General features: G+C 39.4%; 1 protein-coding gene across 7 annotated transcripts in view; it reads left to right on the top strand.

Moving 5' to 3' along the window:
* Positions 1–23,032, top strand: part of LOC124186994 (glutamate receptor ionotropic, kainate 2) — a 246,943-nt gene that overhangs the window by 221,228 nt on the left and 2,683 nt on the right. For 3 of the 7 annotated variants that reach the window (XM_046579226.1, XM_046579224.1, XM_046579227.1), the window contains exons 8-17: positions 12,292–12,312; positions 14,066–14,218; positions 14,299–14,520; positions 15,223–15,514; positions 15,792–15,930; positions 17,233–17,370; positions 18,356–18,554; positions 19,484–19,715; positions 19,994–20,109; positions 20,802–20,957. In XM_046579226.1, coding sequence (XP_046435182.1) covers positions 12,292–12,312; positions 14,066–14,218; positions 14,299–14,520; positions 15,223–15,514; positions 15,792–15,930; positions 17,233–17,370; positions 18,356–18,554; positions 19,484–19,715; positions 19,994–20,109; positions 20,802–20,957 — 1,668 coding nt within the window. Of the gene's footprint in view, positions 1–12,291; positions 12,313–14,065; positions 14,219–14,298; positions 14,521–15,222; positions 15,515–15,791; positions 15,931–16,109; positions 16,248–17,232; positions 17,371–18,355; positions 18,555–19,483; positions 19,716–19,993; positions 20,110–20,745; positions 21,107–23,032 lie in introns of those variants that run through there. The other 4 variants (XR_006871761.1, XM_046579225.1, XM_046579229.1 and 1 more) reach the window with 4 other exon arrangements.

Raw genomic sequence — 23,032 nt, 5'->3', positions numbered from 1 at the left:
TCATAAAAATGCAAATACCGCGTGAGGAGCATCCGAAGAGCCAAATAAGCGCGTCGAGTTTCATACGTGAAACCGAATCCGCAGCAAGGAGCTTTGAGCTTGTAATCAAACGAGGATAAGTCAAGCGTTAAGTAACAGGATTGTCAAAAAAGATTAGCTTTTTTTCAATAGACACAATATTTGCCATTAATTTTGGGAAGCTCTGGTTCGCCGGGATTATCGAAAAAGATCAGCTTTTTAGAAACAGACATGATATTCAGCGTCGATTACAAAGACCTGAGAAATATGACTTTCAATTTCCCCGTAAAATAATAACGTTTTTTTTTTTTAGGTATTCAGGTACGTTGAATTAAAACATAGCGGTAGTTATTTTACGTCACATCGAGAGGTATTTTTATGCAAGATATATGCATTTTTACACATTTTTGAACAATTTTTATGGAGAAATAAAATATAACGAATAGAAAACTGAATGTTTGGTTATAAAATGAACAGCGTTAGTTTCAAACAAGACTTGAGAGACTTGATTAATCGAAAAGACTTGTGATATCTTTTTCTACTTTCTTTAAAACTCATGTTCGATCTTTTTCTCTCGTACTTACGTAGCTCTAAATATGTTTAAAATCACCGTAAACAACAACTAGCGAAGGTGGATGAATATTTAAACATCAACACTACCGTAAATACGTATAATCGGCACAGAAATTGGAAGTTAACTCTACTGGTACTAAGAAGGAAGAAAGAAATAAAATTCTCAGAAAACTTACGCCATAGAATTTTTTGAATTTTTTTTTTTTTTCATAGAGTCGTATCGAATACCCATAGAAGTTATAAATCAATTTTGTCAGGGGAAAACCATCGCAGGCCTGTGTTATCTTTCACGAATTTCGGACAGTTCTATTTCGCCAGTTGTTTCGAAAATTGAATAAGCTCGAATGTCGCCAATCAACGCTCGAAATTCGGGTAACAGGATGATCGCGAAAGCTCAGCTTTATTGCAACACACACGAATTTTATCGTCAGTTATATTCCAAGAATTTTCGAAAGCTCTATTCCGCGATTAGAATAACACGAAATTTCTAAACTTGAATAACCTCGGGTCAAGCCAAAATAAAATAACCACACTCGCGACGTAATATCAGTGACATTTTCTGGTGTGACGGGGCCGAAGGTTATTTCTTTTCAAGCGATTAAATTAGGCGTGTAAGCGCATCTCACGGGGGTTGAAAGCTCCGAAAATCGCGCTTGCGCTCCGGCGTTGCTCGCAGCGCGAGAGTGAAAGCTTCGCCAAGGGTTAAGCCAAACTCCCGGTAGCTCTTTTGCCCTCCCGCAACAAACTTGCTTGACTTCGGCTGCTAAACTTGATAATTAAGCACGAATATCCCCCATCGCCCATCGCGAGTTGGGATACGCGTATACATATTCATGCTTTTCAACGCCGCGTAGAAACTACCGGGTGTCTCGTTCCTGGTTTCAAATTTATGTATGGCTGACGGTGTAACATCGCTGCTCAAATGTCCTGACGGTGATCCGTCACACGTGGATCCTCAAAGTTTGACAGGAAAAACGAGAGGCTCAACTAACTTCCGGATAGTCGAAAGTCCGCGGAACTTTCACTTCGGGGTAAGAATGATCAATCATAATTCACGTTGGATTGAATCGATCGCTTTCTCTAGATTAATCGAGTACAATAGATTATTTTTTCTCGCGATCGGTTTTTGTCTTCTTACTTTCACGAACGAGGCGATACATTATCAATTTATGTGGCTAAAGTATCAATTGTTATCATTTTCTTACGTACTAAGATACCTATTTGATAGTCGTTCCTCCAAGAGAGTCGTTGACCAAGAGAGCCGCTTCTTGCGAAGATAGACGAAACTGATAAAGAAACACACGAGGTGTAAAACTCTCATCGCCTCTCTTTTTCACCGTTTAGCGGGTATATTCGAATCGTTACAGTGCAAAATCTCCGAGGCCACTTTTTCGAGTTGTAGTAAAAATCAATAATCTTTTTAATATTCTGAAAATGACGAGCCCGATAGACGAATCGCCTACTCCCTGAAACAGATGTACATACCCCCCCTCGATAAGTACATAATCCAGTCAAGGATACGATTCAGGATGAGGTAATTGCCTATGCAGTTTGATCTGGATCAGCATCCTTCCTGCAATCGGCGCTGGGTGAAATCGCGTCGGAAATGGAGGGAGCCCGATGAAATGGGATGGGATGTACGCGTACATCGAGGGGTGGAAACCCTGACCTGATTGATAATGAGGGGTAGATTGGATGGCGCGACGACTGCATCACCCCGCATTTACACGTGCAGCGTGCAGTTATCTAGATTTGCATCACGGATGTTCGGTCGATATATATTTTATATACCGGTAGAAGCTCTCGAAAGTTGAATATCAACCGCGCATGCGCGAGTTTTATCGGCTGTTCGCGCAGGCTGGCCAACCCGAGTTTCAGCTGTCAAACTTTGTTTCTGGCGGCGATGTAGTTGATACGAATTTTCGAGGTTAGAATCTCAAATAATTGAGGTAGTTACTCGGAAAGGTTTTGGAGCCATTTGTTATTGGCTCGGAAAGTCGATTCTTCAAAGAACGTTCGGAATTTAATGTTTATGCTTTTTGAAAATTCAAACGTACACATTTTGTGTACGTTGGACGGCCTGCATCTCAGACAAGAATATCGCTGCTGGAAGATTTCGCCGGCCAATGAGATTGAATTATTTGGCGCATGCGCGGTTGATTTTCAAGCTTCAAGAGATTGCCCCGGTATGTGTATATGTGCATATATCCTGACGAAGAAGTGAACCGATATCGTTAATCAGTCTCCAACTCGCTCGAGACGCGCTCGTTGATCCCAATTCTGAAACTTAATGAACTCCGCTCGCAAGCCTCACTTGGAGATTCAATAATTCTATATTATTACCTGCATCGCATTCGTTTGTTTTAACTGAAAATCAAACACGACTTTTACACTTGGAATATTGAAAACCCAGTTTCTCAGCGAAAACATGTTCGATTAATACGAAATTGATATCGGTGACTGAGAAAAATTGAACGAATGGCACGAGACTCTTCGATTTTCCAAACTCAAATTTTTGTTTTACAGATCGTGTATCGGCAAATGCTTTGTAATCAATAATAGTTGTTTCTAGAATTTTGTTCGATAAATGTGGAAAAAAACGGTGCCTCATGCCAACGATTGTCAGATACCAGAGATAATGAGACCAATACAAATTTAATATTTTCAACCCAACAACGGAAAAATTAGGTTTCGAAATAATTGTTGATGACGTATCAAATTTTTATCTTTTTCTCTAATCCCGTACAAAAATAAGTACAAACAATTTATAAATCAGGACCAATTTCAATTTCTCTCTCTTTTTTTTCTAATTTCACATAAAAATACGTACAAAAAATTTGTAAATCAGGACCAAAAATGTTGCCTGTTAGCGAAAAAGATTCACCAGATCGTTACTGCAGCAGCATCACACATAAATTTAGAACTAATGCATAAAGTTTATAGGCACAGGACGCAGAAAAATTTATCGGTAGGTACACGAATTTAATATTATTTTACCGATGCTTCCTGTTCATCTGTTATACGATTGTAAAAAATTCAACACGCTTTTTTTTTATTCGTTATTATCCTTTCTCTTTCCTGTAAGAAATCAATCTCAGTCGATATTCTTTTTAAAATCAGTGTAGATAGCAACGATTTATTTGCTATCGAAAAAATTTCATTTGTTTTTAAAAAATAAAGTCACCAAACGTATCGTTCAATACATCCAATGCTACAAAATTTGCGTTAAAAATTTTTGCTCTACACTGTGATGATATATTTCTTTTTTTTTCTTCAAATTCTGACCTCGAGTCGTTCGGAAAAAGTAAATTCAGAACAAACGAGTTTCAGCGATACGATAGATAATAATAATTCACCCCACATCGATATTGCGACCGTTATTTTAGCCCCAACGGCTAGTTCTTATATCGATACAAACATTCGGTGATATTCGCATCGCTGCATCTGTTGCCCGGATATGATCGAGAGGGAAAAGAAAGAGAAGAAAAAAAAAAATAAAATAAAAAAATAAAACGGAAAAGGAGAAAGAAAATATTACGAAAAAGGTGAACAGAAGTGTGAGAGAAACGATACGAGAGAGTAGGTGAGAGGGAGGAAAAAATTACTTTGTTTCGAGTGGTCGAGGATGTGTGAAACATCTGGTTGACTTGGGCGAGCCTCATATTCCCTGTATCGTCGCTTTTCCCACTCGCTACGTTTTTCTTTCCATTTCCCGAATGGTTTTGACCCGTGATTTTCCCCGCAAGAGTCAGCGCAGCTGCACAGTTTCTGGTACAGTGATTACGGCGCGAGCAAAAAACTTCTCCAAACTTCTTTTTATCGTTACTGTTCTTTTGCTCTTTTTTTTTTTTTTTGTTTTATGCATGTGTTCTTTCATCATTCTTGACTTTCGACCTGTCGTTTCTTTTACGTTACGTCTTATACTCGAGGAATATTACATTTCCTTACATACGTATATATATATATATATATATATATATATATATATATATATATATATATATATATATATATATATATATATATATATATATATATATATATATATTCATGTGTGCGCTCTCACAGAAACGACATTTTCACCGCCAACTGAGTATTTGAATGAAATTTTTTTATTTCATATTCTTGTAGATTGGAAAAAAATATTTTGAACGTATTTTTTATTTTTACGATTGAATCAATATTGCCATTAATATAACAGATTGAAAACTATAACATTGCGACGTCACCCATGTTAAGATATATCTATATCTATATATATATATATATATTAAAATCAGTGAAATTCAATCACCTATAACGTGAAAAATTATCACTTTTAACGAAAAACAAAAAATACGTCCTCATTATTTTGGCTTGCACCGCATTATGCATCCCTAAAATTGGAAAAAAATTTTATTCAAATACTCAATTGTTACCTCGCGAACTCGAATCTCTTTCTTCGCGACTCCTTTCACTCTTCCCCCCTCCCCCCCCCCCCCTGCCCTATTTTCTGCGTGCATTAAAAAAAAAAAACTCCCGTCAAGACTAACAATATTTGTAGTGTACCTATTTTTTTTTTCTTTTTCGACAAGAAAATCAGCTCGATTGCTCAGTCGTTCATCGAAAAGTGATAGAAATCACAGAATTCACGAAATAAATGCTACTGTATAAGTTGTGTGAAATGAGCTCACGTTTGCAAGATTTTCAAAAACTGTTGGTAAAGTATCGTTAGGTACAAGATTTTTGACGTTCTCTATTTATCGTTAACGTAGTGAAATTATTTAACGCAATCTTTTCGAAAATTCGTGAATCTTGAACAGCAGGAGGTTGTCGTTAGCGAAACAAATTGACATGAATGTATTCGGAGTATCGTAATTTTTTTTTTTTTTTTTTTACTCCTCTTTACGGCTGAACGCGTATCAGAAAATTTCGCGGGGGCCGGTTGATTCGAGACACGTATATATACCTGTGTAAAATCGGTAGGTGGGTTTTGATGTATAAATAAAAGAAATCTGCCGGCGAAGCTTTTATCTAGATCGCTTCAGCCCCGTATCCTCTCACTGCGGACTTAAGCCTATGTCTGCTGCTTGACAAGAAGCGTGCGCAATTCGGTACGCCAGCAACCCTCGGCATTCCTTTCTGAGAGTAAGGACGAAAGGAAAGAAAAAGAGAGAGAGAGAAAGAGAGAGAGAGAGTGAGGAAAGGGGGTGAGAAGAGAAAAAAAAAAGAAAGAAAATGGGAAAAGTAAAGAAGAGAAAAACGAGACGGATGCCTGCCCCGAAATTTCCATAAGTTGCCGGGCCGAGACCTCTAACTTTTACTCGACTCTACGTTTATTCGCGTATAAAACAAATATTTTAATAAAAAAACTCGACGGAATTCGGGAACGTTATGAAAGAAAAACCTTTCGATTCTCCGCAAGATAATAATATCTGATTAAGTCCGGTAATTATATCCCAACACTCGTACGATGTATTCAGTTCGATATCGCGTTGCCAGGTTTTTCTTTTAACATCAGGCATCCTGTTGTCCGGGAAATTTGTTAACTTTTTTTAGATGGCAGCTGTCAATATTTGCGCACAGACGAGCGTCGCTGCAATCCACTGTTTTTTTTTGTTTTTTTCTTTTTTTTTCTATCAATTTTCCGATCAAAGTGTCTTTGTACTTGATAAAAAAAAAAAGGCCCAAAAATAGTGAAAACTTCTTTTGTACACTTTTTCAACTTTTATTCATTCTACTTTTTTTTTCTTCTCCTCTCTCTCTGTTTCTGGTCGAAATATTCTCTCTTCCTTAAATTCCATATAGCAACTTATTTCGAAATATATTTTAAAATAATTCTCTCTTTAAATTTTAGCCGATATTTCCGACGATTTCTGCCTTCGAAGTTCGAAGAAAATAATCGATCATATCCATTGAGGTTTTAAGTTCAGCAACGATGACCGTGGCGCGACGCGAAATTTTCTCACGGTTCTTTGTCACGGCGAGGTTCTTTACAGGACGTATATATTCTGGTTCAAGTATTTGAAAAATGACGTGTTGAAGATCGATGAAGTGAAACTGATCTTGATTGATTTCTATCTTATCAAGATTTTATCAATCATTGGCTGTATCGATTCTTCATACAATATCGTTGTCATTGAATGAGAAACTTTGTGGAAAAACGAAGCTCAGGGTGATTAAAATTTTCGAGAGACGGAAAGTTCTTCGCCCTAGAAGAAAACAAACAAAACTTGTCAATTTCGTGAAAATTCAATGAGTTTCCAATGTTTTATTCTACTTCGAACGGGTGTTGCTATTTGCAGAATTCAATTCAGCCCGATTGATTTGAATATCGCAGCTATTGATCCTTGATGCCGTATCGTTAACTCGGTTCGTATCATCGTTCGGGTATCATATTGATCAATCTTCAAGGTTTGATTAATTCCAAAAGTTTCTTTGTCACGATGAATTATAGAGCGGTTGAAGCGGGAGTTTGAAATCAGGTTGCGGTGGGGAAGTCCCGTGTGCCAAAATCCTCGAGAGTATTCTCCCTGGCCTCCGAAGTAGGTAAATTCATTCCGGTTCGTAGCGGCAGAGCGAGTGTCTCTATCCTGGAAGGAACACGGTGGAACGGCGACGGCGTTTAAGTGGTGTGAAACACGCCTCACCGCTTACCGGTAGCGACAAACGTGAAACTCGGGTGAGCGAAGAGGACAAATAATTACCGCAACAAACGCCCGGCCGGCCGTAGCACCCGCCAAACCGAGTCTCTGCAGTCTCGTTGCGTTTCGACGTGTCGCACACACTGCGAAGGGTAATGGGGCGAAGGTAATCCCGTTAGGCGTACACCTAGAATGACGAGTGGCGACCCGCGGGTGAACTTTGGGATTCGGTACGTAGACACGCCGAGAATTCGCGTTCCCGATAACGTTGTGGAAATGGGTTCACCGTGCGGGATATCGAACACCATTATCCAGTCGATGAGGCAAGGCGACACTTACTGAACTTCTCCGCTCGTCTACCCGTTGAGTTTTAAATGCTAGGTCATCAAACGCAGCTTTGTGGTATTTGAACCGAACATGGAGCTGACTACCCATTGAATATTCGATTAATTGTGTTTCATTGAACTCCGCTTGATTACCTATTGAATTGTAAACGGGCCGTTACACGCATCTTTCTAATATTTTTATACCCATTGACTTGAAAATGTCTCGTGAAACTCAAGTTTTATATATTTCAATTTTACGAGTCAACTACCCGTTGAATGTAAAATTCATGTGTCGTTGAACCTCACTTGATTATACGTTGAATTTTTGAATGAGTTACCAAACAAAACGTTGTGGTGCTCGAGGCAGACTTGGAGTTGACTACCCATTGAATATTCGATTAATTGTGTTTCATTGAACTCCGCTTGATTACCTATTGAATTGTAAACGGGCCGTTACACGCATCTTTCTAATATTTTTATACCCATTGACTTGAAAATGTCTCGTGAAACTCAAGATTTCTATATTTCAATTTTACGAGTCAACTACCCGTTGAATGTAAAATTCATATGTCATTGAACCTCACGTGATTATACGTTGAATTTTTGAATGAGTTACCAAACAAAACGTTGTGGTGTTCGAGGCAGACTTGGAGTTGACTACCCATTGAATATGTGATTGATCAAGTGTTGTTGAACTCTACTTGATTACCCATTGAATTGTAAACGGGCGGTTAAACGCATTTTTCTTATATTTTTATATCCATTGACTTGGAAATGTCTTGTCAAACTCAATTCTCTCAGTATTTGAACATTGCATGAAGTTAATTTTCTATTCATCGTAAAATTGATGCGTTATTGAATCTCACTCGATTGCCCGTTCAATTTTAAATCAATTACCAAGCATAAGCTCGTGGTATTTGAACTGGACATGAAATCAATGACCCCTGGCAATGTATTTAATCACATGTACTTGTATTTCGCTTGATAACCCACCCGTTGAATTTACGAGTGAAATATGAAATCAAGTACCCATCAAACAACAAATTCAAGTGTAAATGCAATTCTCCAATTTGTTATCCATTGAATTGACAAACGTGATTATTATGTAACATTCGAATAAGGCGTGATTTATCTAAATTATATAAGAATTATTCAAATGTTGAGTATCAAATTCATATGTAATTGAACCTCACTTAAGTACTTACTGATTATTTTCATAAATGCAGTGCAATCGAACTCAGCTTCGCAATGAACTGATAATTATCGAAATGAATAATAGTTGAATTTAATTTATCCACTCATTAAAACTTGATTAAAAAATGTGATGAAATTAAAATGCGCTCAATCATTCGTTACAAAAATGGTAGAGAGCCGAGTGAAGCTTTAATGCGAATCATTTCACGCGGTAGTTATAATTGCAAAAAATTTAACGAATTGAGTTTCCTGTCAAACCAGCAACGTTTAGTGAATTTCTCGGTATTAACGTCAATCCGTTACTTTAAAACCAAGGCGGTGAAGAATTTTCTTGCACAGAATTTTGATTGGGCAGTTTGTTGACTTTGTAATAAAAACCCACTAAACTTTTTCACAGTATTGGTCGACAGTCAAATTCGCCTTCTACGTGTATTCGCATCAGAGACTAGTTGGTAGTTTTACCGAAAATCTGTTGATTGGACTGATGTGCGAGGGGTGATTTATACACAATGCATAATTAATTATACGCAACACGGGTGCGTACAACGCTGTATACTGCGAGTTGAACAGCCAGACAGTCATGGAGGTAATTATTACACGTGTACACCACGCGTGTATACATATACATGTATAATCTCTACAGCAGTTAATTATCAACGTATAATTAGCGTTTAATTGTAATTTAATATTCTACGAAATTTTCGGGGCAACGATGCGATGACGGGACAGATTTAAACATTCGAGATTGAATGCGCGCAAAGATGATCGATTAACGGTAACGCTGAAAAGCGGCATCGCTCTTATTATATACAAATTACAACCCCCGGATCATTAAACCTGTAAATTAATATGTGTCTCTTCAAAAGATCTCGTTTCATAATTTTTCATCAATCATGACGGAATTATAACGACGAATTAATCACAAATGCTCGATGAAAATGCAAAGAAACTTTTATTTGGGTCATACTGATCGAAGGACTTTTGTTTTCGATCACAACTTATTTGACAAGGCAATAAATGGTGTAGATTTTACTCAAAATCGCACTTTTTTGCATAGAACTCGGCCGAAAATTAAAATTTCAATTTACCACAATCGAAAAATATTGTTTCAGGTAGAAAATGAAAATTAGTTTTTTAGCTGTTACCAAAAAGTCTAGTATCCGTTACTATTCTTTCTCATTACGATCACTGTTGCTAGATTTTCTTGCAACTGTTGCGAAAATTTAACGCTTGTGCAAGAATAAATTGACGTTAAAGCCTTATGTAACTAAAAAAGTAGAGTAAACCTCAGAAACTGATTTTACCTTGCAATTACCAAAAAAGGATCGACAATAGCGCAAAATGTTCACGCGTCCCTCGTTTACCGTAATTCCAACAACATTCAAACAGTTTTTTCAACGATACCCGTATTACTCAATTTTTCGAGTCACTGTAAGAAATGAAATTTTTCTCAGTATGACAGAAAATATTTGGTATTTTGATTTCAGATTAAGCCATCACGAGTTATCGCGGCCACAGCGATATCCCGATTCAACAATTTTTCAATCAACATTTAACAAAATATTGTCCAAACGTTGTTCTTTCACATGCTCAATATAATAGTTCGAATAAAACAATGCTTCTGTTATAATTTTGAAAAAAATTAGAGAAAAATATCCTTTATCTTCACCTTCAAAGCCCATTCAACCCCTTAACGGCTGGTCAAGATTGCGATGGGAAATATAGAAGGCTATGCTTGCGATGACGAGTGAGGAGTCAAACGACAGATTAATTTACTAAATCGGCAATTGCGAGCCAGCCGAGCTTCTGCGTATATGGATATAATTGCGTTGAGCGCCTCCCTAAATGGAATCGAATAATATGCATGTATGCATAAGGAGAATACAATGTAGGGGGTGTAGGTATCAGTCGGCAGGCAAAGAGCTGCCGGAGGATAAGAGACGCGCGGTAGAAGACGAGGAGGGCTCGACGTTCAAACGCTTGAGCGCACTTTGAAATTGTAGCATTGTGTACCAAAGTCCTGGAATTCAGCTCGAATGTAATACAATATGCGGTACACGTACAACGGCGATTCTCTACACACGCGCTGCTAAAGCTCCGCAAGCTCATATAGTCGTTTTATCCGTGCCTAGATTCCGTCCATCGCCAAGAAACTTACTTGCTGGCTCATTCTCCGCATTCTATTACGTCCACCTACTCCGATATTTATTATACTTGCAGTCCTCTTCTCCTATGACGACCGCTTACCCTGCAAAACCGCTTACACGTTGCAATCGATACAGGCAAATACTACGCCATCATTATTCTCCTCGGTCAAACTGCCGACAAATTTTTTTTTACCACTGCACAGGTCTGCGAAAAAATTTTTTGTTTCAGTTGCATCGAATGTTTTTGGTTGATATTAGCTTTTCGATTGTACCGAATCCAACAACGACTTACATTTTCCTCAATAAAATACAAGGTGTTTCCATAAAATGGAAGAATAACAATAATGAAAAATGCACTATTTCGTTACAATGGGGGAAACGATATTTCTTATAAGATTAAACGAACAATTCCGTCATGAAATTTACTTAACATTCCACGTTCAGTCTTTTTTTCTATGAAACCTTTTCTTCAGCCGTTTAATACTTCTCCGAAAACGCTTCCGCTTTCCATTTTCTCTTTCCCTGTTTGTATTTACTCTTGAGTCTAACTCTAATACATATTAAATGAAAATAAGAAATCACATTTGAATAGGATTTTTAGAATCTAGAATAGGATATCAGATTTCGATTCGAACGTTAGTTTCACTCTAAATGAAACTACGAACACGAGTTCAAGAAGAAACCTGACCCGATGGAAATTTTTGAGTATCTTTTCCGGAAAGAGTATAGAAAGAAACGCCTGTGCAGTTTTTTGGTTACAGATCTGTGCTCATTTTTCTATTCATTTCCACACGTATTGATAGTTTCAAATTTTTAGATTTCTCGGATAATGACACGGTATAAAGACGGTAGAACAGACGAATCTAAGAAAAATTTATCATTTAATTGTGTGTAGAGTTTTCGGTGAGCGGAGAAACTTGAATTCTGTTGTTTTATCTTTTCAAAAAAAAAAAAAAATTAAATCACACTCACACGCCGAATCGAGTTCCGTACTGTAATGATTTGTGATCGAGTTGCCGGTCAGTGAGAGAGAATGGTTTGAATTTGACCGTCAGATTCGGTATGCATGGTACGAAGCTGAATAATTCATGGCTAAATCATACCATGATAATTTATAGGTGATCAAGTTCCATTGTTCAAACTCTCCCGAAAAAAACTTATAATCTACGATCCTTTTGACTGGTTTGATTATACGAGTGAAATGTTTCATGCAGTTTTCTATTGTGATATCAATGGCCCGTTGAATTACACACTTACAGAGATGTCGTTAACCTGTTTCTGGTATCCTTTTATGTTGTTTCAGACAAACGTATAGTTACATAATCTTGTTGGAATTTCGCTCTGCTTGTTACTAACCGTATTCTGTCGCTTTTTGTTTCATGTTTCACGTATACATTTTCAACGTGCCAGGACAACCTGACATTCATAAAGGTAAGACATGGTGAAAATTTCTTTGCAGTAAAAAAGGATTTCATTTGTTTTTTTTTTGTTCATTATACCCAGCACAATCATCTCTATTACTGTTATTGCTATCATTATCGTCATTGGAATTCATCAAGCTTGTATAAAAGGGATTTCACATCAAATTAAACGGAAAAGCGCGAGTTTTTCCCTGACTTTTGATGTTTTCACCTTATACTCACTTGAAGTTCGTATTGAAAACATCAAATCTGAATTTTTCCAGATTTTGCTGACCAAACGTTTTCTAACCACAGCTAGTCGAAAAATCAGCTTTTATCAATTTCTCATTTCCTCAAGTTAACGTAGCTTGAAATTCAAATGACATACAAAAAGATTTGCATCTTTGTATGAAATTTCTAAAAATAATCTTGTGCGATCTTGCGTGCCCCGTTAAAGTACAGTTTTGACGAAAAGCTTCGAAAATCTTCTGTTATAAAATAGTGCCCTAATCGAACTGGCTGAAATTTTTACACAGCATGTCTTTATCAATACGAAAGATTGTCTATAAGTTTCTTAGTGGGAGGAAAAGTAGTTGAAAAGTTACAAGTCACAGTTGACGTGGAACTGTGAAATTTCTCGTCCATACGTACTGTAATGTGGCGGTATGAATCGTAAAAGTTACACACATCGTTGAATTCTTACCTCGGATGAATATGCTCAAAAAATATTGTCCGGCGATACGGAATTCACGTATCATGTCAGGAACCGTGATAAATAACAGACCGAAGTATACTCCTCGAGAAAAAGTTGACGACCGAAGTTATAAACAACACGCGTAACAATTGAGAATCGCGCTCGAGTGCGCAGCAGCGCCACGCGCAGGATAAGCAAACATCTTGCCGCGGCGCGAAGTTTGAATCGAATTCTCGCCACTGTGTGAATATTTGGTGATATATCTTCTGAACCACTCCACCGCCCACTGTGAAGTTTTCAGAGAACCTTTCGCGTTGAAAAACACACGCTGTGTGTAAATTGTAACCCATTCGATCACGGCACTTTTCAGTTACAAATAATTTGCGCGCATTTTGTATAAAAACTACACTGAAACGGGCTATGAAAAATCCGAAAAAATTCTCATCAGAAGTTCATAACTGAACCTAAAATTTTTGTGAAATAACTTTTTTCATATGTCGTCCAGGGTTTAAGCTACATAGGAAGGAAAAATCAAAGCATTGTCGAAATTAATTTATTGGATGAGTTGTCGTGAAGAAATTATGTGTCGAAAAAATCTGAAGAAATTCGAAGTTTATCCTTTCAATAAGTACTTCGATTGCGTGAAAGGGTAATCAGATTAAAGTGGGTTAGTGAAATCGACCGTCCGATTTGACGTGGAATATCCTATAATTTCATTAAATACTCAAGACTGCAAAACCATAATCACTCATGAAATGATCAAACGAATTTAGCCACTTGAACGATGAAACTGAACCAGCACCAGTTGAAAAAAAGACATTTCAAAATATACTTCTGGCCTGCAAAACTATACCGACGAAAGTTTATTGTTTGCAAAACAAAAAAAAAGTTTCACCTCTTCCCTAATTCGTTGCGCCCCAATTAACCTAAGAAAATAAAATAAAAAGGAGGTAAAACTTTCTCTCGGAATTACCTGCCCACAACTCAAGAGGCAAAAGAAGGAGAAGAACAATAGAAAAGCCGTGCTTTTACAATTTTAAAGGCTTGAAAATTGCTCGCATCTAATCAGTCGCCGATATTTATGCCACAGACGGAAACCGCGCTGATGTACGACGCCGTTCACCTTTTTGCTAAGGCTCTCCACGACCTTGACACCTCCCAGCAAATCGACATAAAGCCTCTGTCATGTGAGTCGGTCGATACTTGGCCGCACGGTTACTCGCTGATTAATTACATGAAGATCGTAAGTGCCGGAGGAGTGATAATGAATGAAAAATAAGAGAGAAATTACATTTATCGTCGATTCTTTTCGGTTGTCAACAGGTCGAGATGCGCGGTCTGACTGGAGTCATCAAGTTCGATCATCAGGGCTTCAGGTCCGATTTTGTCCTCGATATCATCGAGCTCAACAGCAAAGAGGGTCTGAAAAAAATCGGCACGTGGAACAGTACTGAAGGTGTAAACTTCACAAGGACCTACGGTGACGTCTATACTCAGATCGTGGAAAGCCTGCAGAACAAAACCTTCGTCGTGACAACGATATTGGTTAGTGCCGAACAGATTTTACTTACTGCTAGAGATTGAGAGTCGCTTAAGAAAAGATTATCGGGTACTTTATTTCGAGTTGTCGAAATTGGATATGTTGTTTTGATTATCTTAAGGTGTTGTGGGACGAATATTCCCCAACCAAAAGTGAGTCTTAGTGACAATATTCAACACTTTGCGATGAGATCAAAATCGGAAAGAAACCAAGTTGATAAGATAATTCGTTTCATGACACCTTAATTAAGTTCATCCTCAGTTCTGTGACTGTGTAATATTGACATCTATTTTTTCAAGTACTTTGAATAACCAGGGATTCACGTACCGGACTTTTGCATCCACGTATACTTTTATCCAAAGAACTTTTTCCCGGTTGAAAACCGGCTGGAGGACTGGAAGGAACGAACGTGGACTGAGTGCAGAGTGAAGTTTTTTAACAAGCCTAGAAAAGTTGGCGATGCAGGTTATACCCGGATGAGCAAATCTCGTGAGAACTTTATCCGTGATGAGAGGCAGAGTGCGTCTCTAACGCAGATGAGTAGGTGGGATCATCGGGCCACTTTTTGTCGGAGATGTTCCACTGGCCAGAAGCCAGTCATGAATTCACTAATTGCTTTAGGAAGAAGTGCCAACTTTTCAGCAGTCGTTATTGTGAAGCGTAGAGTGTGTTGGACGGTTCCATGTATTCCGCATCCTTGTTCGCAGAGTTCTCCATACTGCATGAGGAAGGATTCCAGCGAAAAGTTAACCGGAAACGCGCAGTTCGAGGGGTACGGTATCGACTTGATACACGAGATATCTCGTATACTCGGATTCAATTACACCTTTAGACTGGTTCCCGACGGACGGTACGGCTCTCTGAATAGAGAAACGAAGGAGTGGGACGGGATGATGAAGGAGCTTCTCGACCAGAAGGCCGATCTCGCTATTGCCGATTTGACAATTACCTACGACCGCGAACAGGCGGTTGACTTCACAATGCCTTTCATGAACCTCGGTAAGTCGGTCTCACTATACCTGGTATTTCGATCTGTACGATAAGCTGAGTGGTTGGTACTCGGTGAAACTCGCTGTGTGTCTTCCAATCATACCGCGAATCCACCGTTTGAATCCACAGTACCTCACTCCTATCGAGCATTATCGAAATGACCTGCTGCTGTGACGGTAAAAATGATCCTTTTCCACCTTTCGACTATCCACCGTCTTATGGAGTGTTCGACGACTGTATTCACTCGATACTATTTTCCTGAACTCAGTCTCTACTTCCGTTTCAGGAATAAGTATACTCTACCGAAAGCCGATCAAGCAGCCACCAAACCTGTTCTCGTTTCTGAGTCCGTTGAGTCTTGACGTGTGGATTTACATGGCGACAGCTTACCTCGGAGTGTCGGTGCTGCTTTTCATACTAGCCAGGCAAGTAAACGGTTCTCCATACTTCGTTCCACGATAATACGCACAAGACGTTGTTTTTTTCATTTCCCGTTGAATATACACGAAGCCAAGAGACCGAAGGTCTTCCTTGGTTGTGTGCTTGAGCTTTTTGCCGAATCGATTATGGTTCGTCAGGAGTAAACGCAGTTGGATTGGTTTAGATTTACGCCATACGAGTGGTACAATCCACATCCTTGCAACGCGAATCCGGACCATCTTGAGAACCGTTTCAAGCTACTCAACTGCATGTGGTTCGCAATCGGGTCTCTGATGCGACAGGGATGCGACATTTTGCCCAAGTAAGCCGGCCGTCCAACCCCTGCACCGCATCTTCAGAATATGGTCTTGCATCTCTTCGTGCAGTTATCAACCCCTCCCATGTTTACCCCAACCTCCCCCCGCCCCTCCTTCCACGTGCCCTCCAACATTGGGTCTCCTTAATGTTTCGCGGGAGCTTGGCAGAATCGCACGTCAACGGAAAGCTTCGCGCTATGAATGATAAAGGACGGTGACCTGATGTTGGGAAGAACTGGTTAGATAGAGTAACACAGTATTAGACGTGATTTGGAGTTACATTCTCCGTTCAGTGACATTAGATTTAATTAGAAGACAACTAACTCCGGACCGAATCAAGCTTCCAAATAGTTCACCAAAATCGAGAGGTCTGAAAAAATGAAACAAAGAGAACACTTCCTCGTGTCAGGTCAAGTCAACTGAGCATCACGAGGAGGAGAACTGAATTCACAACATCGATTCCAAAGTTGTGCGATAGGTCGAAGTGAAGTAGAAATCGGATATAGGTTATAAAAAAAAACCTTTTAATAACCCACGCGAATCTTTCATTGGTCCGTTCGTTGAATGGGCGCAGTAGCTCGCTTATCGGATAAAGTTGGGAAAAGCGGACTTGGCTCAGGGAGCAAAGGTTCCGGTAGGTTTTTCAATCGATGCCTGAGCTCGAGGTTTATTGGATTGAGGAGAAAATTGTATGAATTGAAAGAAGTTCTTAAGATATAGAATAAGAAGAAGAAAAAAAAAAAAAAAAAACGCTGGGCTCACAGCTCACACTTGTCCCATTATCCCGACGTTGATCGATGGATGAGGGAACGGATGATTTGGGCCGTTCTTTTATCAGAGCCGATTTTGAATATGTTCTCCGTTGGTGACAGCGGTGGGATCCCGTCGAGACGGGCAGACGGGAGGCCGCTCATAGTCGGTGAATTCGGGCCTTTGATCACACAGGAGTCCAGCATCTAACCCCAAGTCCTTCCTTTGACGTGTCTGCAGGTTCAGCCCTTACGAGTGGGAGAATCCGCACCCCTGCAACGCGCAATCCGAGGTCCTCGAGAACGAGTTCACGCTCCTGAACTCGCTCTGGTTCACCATCGGCTCGCTCATGCAGCAAGGCTCTGATATAGCTCCAAAGTAAGTCCCCTGCAGTCCTTTCGATTAAGTTAGCCAGGGACCACGTCGCGCCCGTTTTCCGCATTTCTACTCTTGCCATGGCCAACCCTCATTCCCCTCGAATACCCGAGTCAAAAGACAATCCCCCAATTTGAACTCGTAGATAGATGAATCATCGAGTAGGCCAGGAAAATTTTTTAGACGAACAAGATATTGCGAAGGTATCGGTGGATGCTATATCGTAGGCTTGCTGCACTAGCATACGTTAACGATATGCTGGTCGCATTTACCGCTGTAGAGTCCTACCCAAGTCCACCTTTTCGATTGTTTTCTTTATTTTTTACTCAAACCCTTGACTTAATTTTTCAAAAATTACACACTATTTATTTCGTAGTTCGATTTTTCTTAGGCTGCTCTGTCTATAGATTGTAGAATAATTTAGTCTGTTTACCCGTTATCGTTGTCGTATTTTAGTGCCAGCTGTAACCAAATTCACTGATCCAAATATTAGTGCCTCGTCTATTTTCAGGTTCGATATCTTACAGTCAATTTATTACTACTCCTTTTTCATATTTCCATCTCGTTTCTGCTTATCACTTGCACCTTAGTCATTCTTTATCCAAACACCTTGTGAGCTCATATCTGAAATTATCTGCGAAGTAACATATCACGAGTGAAAGAGACTGATCGGTCTAAAAATCTATCCATTCAAACATTAAATTTTCTCTAAATGCTTGAATGATTCTTTTCAAAGTTATCCGATCTGAAAATGGTCAGTTTAAAAATATGTCACAGCACTGTAACGTCGCGTTGATCGAAAATAGTAATTTCTATCAGCATGGAAATGTTCAACGAATAACTTTAGAAACACTGACAGATGAATCAACAAATTAGCCATCGTTAAAAGACAGATGTCCATGATTTGGTGGAACGTCTTTTGTTTTTTGACGTAAATTTTCAATAGCGAAGGTAGCAGAAGTTGTACCGAATTGAATTTTGATCGCAGGGCAGTATCGACGCGAATGGTTGCTGGGATGTGGTGGTTCTTCACGTTAATTATGATATCATCGTACACGGCGAATCTGGCCGCTTTCCTGACAGTAGAACGAATGGATTCACCGATCGAAAGTGCCGAGGACTTAGCCAAGCAGACGAAAATCAAATACGGTGCTCTGAGGGGCGGAAGCACGGCTGCCTTCTTCAGGGTAAGAATGAATGACTGTACAAAATGTTACCACCAGACCCCTACCATATCACGGAAATTACCTACTTTGGATCTCGGTGTTTTTGCGGGGAGGAAATTTACCCGGTGATTGAGCGTAACGTCGTTTCAAACTGACAATGAAACCTCCTACGATTATTCAGACGTTTCTGGAACCCGGTATGGTGGAAACGGGTTCGATGGTGGAATACACGGGTGATTGTGAGCCGTGCGAATATCAAAATCGCGGATTCCTTACACCCGCCAATCCGGCTGGAAATCCGCATACCTGCAGTAGTCTGTCGTTATGGGAGGGGGGCTTCAGCCGGGGATAAGTTGCCTGTGAAAACACGAATGATTGATTGATACACCGGGTAATGTAGAACCCCCCGGACAAGATATTAGACCGAAGAGATGTTCTCGTATCTATATCCCTCCCTTCGGTTCACCGTTCAAGATGGATGAAGTTGGTAATGGAGTTGGTTCGCGGAGTCAACCAAGTTTTACTAACACGTGTTTCTCTTTTACACTCGGTAGTCGAATAATTTAAGAAATATGATAAAAAACGTTCCTGTTAAAGACGAAAAGTATAACCCATCGGAAAAAGGAATTCCATTTAAGCTCTAGTCGCGTATCGGTTGGGCCTCACTTGCATTGGACAGTCCCTGATTACGTTCTAATTGCGTCGATTTTTCACTCAGCACGTATGGTGTGTCCACCTTGAGAATGTATCCATGTAGAAGTGGAAAATATATCGACTAAGTGATCTTATCGACCTAAACCGTAGTGGCACGGAGCGTAATCGAACATTTCAATCCTGGGAAAAAGGAATGGTTTCGATCCCAATGTTTCTGGATAACTAAATTCACCAACTAAACGACTTTAGATGCACTGTAAAAATTATGATGGATTTACTGAACTGTTGCCATTCAGGATTCGAACTTCTCGACTTACCAGAGGATGTGGTCCTTCATGGAATCCGCTAGACCGACGGTCTTCACGACGAGCAACGTCGAGGGCGTGGACAGGGTGGTCAAGGGTAAGGGTGGCTACGCATTCCTGATGGAATCCACTTCGATCGAGTACGTAATCGAGAGGAATTGCGAGCTGACGCAAGTTGGCGGTCTGCTGGACTCCAAGGGATATGGAATCGCGATGCCGCCAAGTGAGTTTGCCATTCCGATAATAAAGTCGTGGGTTGATCATCTAAATTTTCGCTTCAAAGAAATTTCTATCAGCGAGGTCATGTCAACTCTTCGAGAGCGTCGATGTAACACGATGTGCCTGCATAACAAGAACCTATTACTCGGTGCTCAAAGCGTAATTTCTCTCCGTCTCTACGGAATACCACCCGCACAGCACAGACACGTCCCTATCTTTAATAAAATCTTCTGTTTGTCTTAGCTAAAGTTTTACTGCATCCAAGGTAAATTCAATTTACAGATTCACCGTACAGAACAGCGATAAGCGGAGCCGTCCTCAAACTTCAAGAGGAGGGCAAACTACACATACTCAAGACCAGGTGGTGGAAGGAAAAACGTGGCGGCGGATCTTGCAGGGTATGTTTTCTATTTTACATTGCAAATTCTTCTTAGAACACACAAATTTCTTCCAATGAAACGTCATGTTTCACGGTATCAATTGACGTCAGAACTCACCTCATTACCAACAGAACACTCTCAATTGTTTTTCAATTATTTCATGTTGATTCGGGGGGGTGGGGTGGAAAAAATTCGACAATATCCTAAATAAGGACCACCCTAATGTACGTATATCTAGTCTTATAGACACAAACTCATACTAGATCTGGTTGAATACATCAAGACTCGTATACTATATTCACAGTTTGTAAATATCGTCAAATCTAACGAATTGTATGTCATACTTATTCAGACACGGTCGGATCTGGTACCACACCTGACCTGGATATTCAACTCGATCTATTCAAAAGTAAATACCAATACTTGTATCGTATCTGTGAAATTTCCTCCAATCAAGCCCAATTTACAATAATTCAGTAGCGATGAGATAATGTACTCCGTTTTAAAGAGTTGGGTAAAAGTGATGACGCGAACGATTATAAAGCGATTCGATGTGATTTTGGAACGTCGCATATCCAGCAGTTTTTTTTTTTCCTCCGGAAACGGATAATTTGATTGATAATCCGGAGATGAGTCAGCCCTTCTCCCTTCCAGACAGGAAGTAATCCCGGGATCCGAAACACTTGACAAGGCCGATTGTCTCGTTTCAGGACGACACGTCCAAGAGTAGTTCGGCGGCTAACGAACTTGGCCTGGCGAACGTCGGTGGAGTATTCGTCGTCCTTATGGGGGGCATGGGGGTCGCCTGCGTGATAGCGGTCTGCGAGTTCGTATGGAAGAGCCGGAAGGTCGCCGTCGAGGAACGGGTGAGTGAGGTCAGATAACACGAAGAGGGCGAGGTCAAGGGGCACGAGAAACCGGAAACGCACCTCGACCCGGACGCCATTTACCCACTCGACATACCCAGGGAGTACATCAGTTGATGTTCGCTCGATGGTGGAGTTCCTCTTTAATGGTCCGTGAGCACGAGAACCTGCAACTGTCGCAAAGTCACTCGGGTCTAGCCTGCGATCGCCGTCGATCGTTGACATTCGACACTAAAAATTCATCACGTTTAGAAAGCGTACCTATACGCACACTGAGAGAAATTTTTAGTTCCGGTCACCGCTCAGTCCTTGATTATTTTCATTTTTCACCACAATCGAAAAATATAGTTCCAGGTAGATAATGAAAATTAGTTTTCCAGCTGTTACCGAAAAGTCTAGTATCCGTTACTATTCTTTCTCATTACGATCACTGTTGCTAGATTTTCTTGCAACTGTTGCGAAAATTTAATGCTTGTGCAACGATAAATTGATGCGATAGCCTTGTTCGACTAAAAAAGTAGAGTCAACCTCAGAAACTGATTTTGCGTTGCAAACACCAAAAAAGGATCGATGATAGCGCAAAATGCTTAGGCGTACCTCGTTTTTCGTAATTCCAACAATATTACAACATGTATTACTGAATTTTTCTAGTTACTGTAACAAATGAAATTTTTCTCAGTGTATCGATGCGAACAGAAAGGATTTTTTTTACCTTAACGAATAATGCATCAACTATATGGTTTTACTTTTTTACTTTGCTTTTTAATTTTTTTTTTTTTCGTTGCCAAATTCTATAAGTTTCAGATTTTTCACTCAGCCATTTTCGTGATCATCGCAGAAGTTTGTCGGACAAACCGACGGAATCTTCTCTTTTCACAGTGATGAAAAGTATCGCGCAAAAAGTGTTTTTTATTGTTATTATTTACCTTGTTTTCTTTAAACGATATTCGATCCAACGTAAATGTGATCAGTATTAGGTGAGAACGGATTAATTCAAATGATCAAAAAATTTCTTTAACAATATTTGATATCCGTATGATATCAAGAAACTAATCCTCGCCGAAGGATACCTCTTAAATCTAATTTCAATATGCCGCTTTTAGGACTCGAAGTTTTCCCACTTTGGTAACACGAGTACAAAATTTGCATTAAATTTTTTCAATGCCAACAGTTCATTGACCAAAAACTATTGAATGTATTTACGATATATATAATTTGATATAAAAATACATAGCTTGTAAAATGTTGAATGTACGGAATTCGCTTTCGAGACTTTTACGCCCACAAATTTTTTACCACATTTATTCTTGTCAAGCCAATTATTGAGCCGCTAAAAATGCTTTAAAATGGATTTTTAAATGAAATTGACTTTTGAGCCTCGAGGCTTACAACTTTTGAACCGTTTGAGCCGAGGATTCGGTTGAACGAAAAAATTTTGTAAAGAATTAAAGTCTCTACGATATAATGCTTCAAGGATCAATCGAATCCGTATCGTTAAATACGACTGAGTGATGAAAAATTGAAGATTGAAAAGGAAACAACATTTCCACATGTTACTTAAACGGAAGAACTTTGAGTTCTGCGATCGGTGACCTCTGAAAATAGCATTGATTATGTTCTTTCTATTTGGGATTAATTTATCAGGTGGATTATAAAAAAAAAAGTATAAAAAAAATGTCCAACGATTCTTTTCATCGTTTCGTTCAATCTTACTTTTCTTTCCGTTGCCCGATTTCTTTTTTTTTTTTTTTTTTTTTTAATTTAATTTTGGAAGTGCACAATGCCTCCACTTTGTACACGCTGCTCGAGCAAACGAATGTACGTCTAGTTTTAGCCGACGCGGTAGATGAATAAATGCATGTAAACGCGTTTAATTCGCAAAGCTTTCGGGCTTAATTCAACTCTGCCGGTGAAATTATTCCCGTACCCGCAAAATTTATCCGCATAACTGTGTTGAAGTAAAACGCGTTTCGCTTATACACCAAAGCCGGACGGATTGTCACTAAAAGCAAATAAATATACAGCAGATTTTTTGTCAAGAGGTAAACGAAAAATTTTTCAACTTGAAACGGGTA

The sequence above is a fragment of the Neodiprion fabricii genome, chromosome 7 (assembly GCF_021155785.1).
Source record: "Neodiprion fabricii isolate iyNeoFabr1 chromosome 7, iyNeoFabr1.1, whole genome shotgun sequence".
NCBI classification, from domain to species: Eukaryota; Metazoa; Arthropoda; class Insecta; order Hymenoptera; family Diprionidae; genus Neodiprion; species Neodiprion fabricii.
The sequence above is the reverse complement of the archived record's forward strand: the minus strand, read 5'-3'. Positions and strand labels throughout refer to the sequence as shown.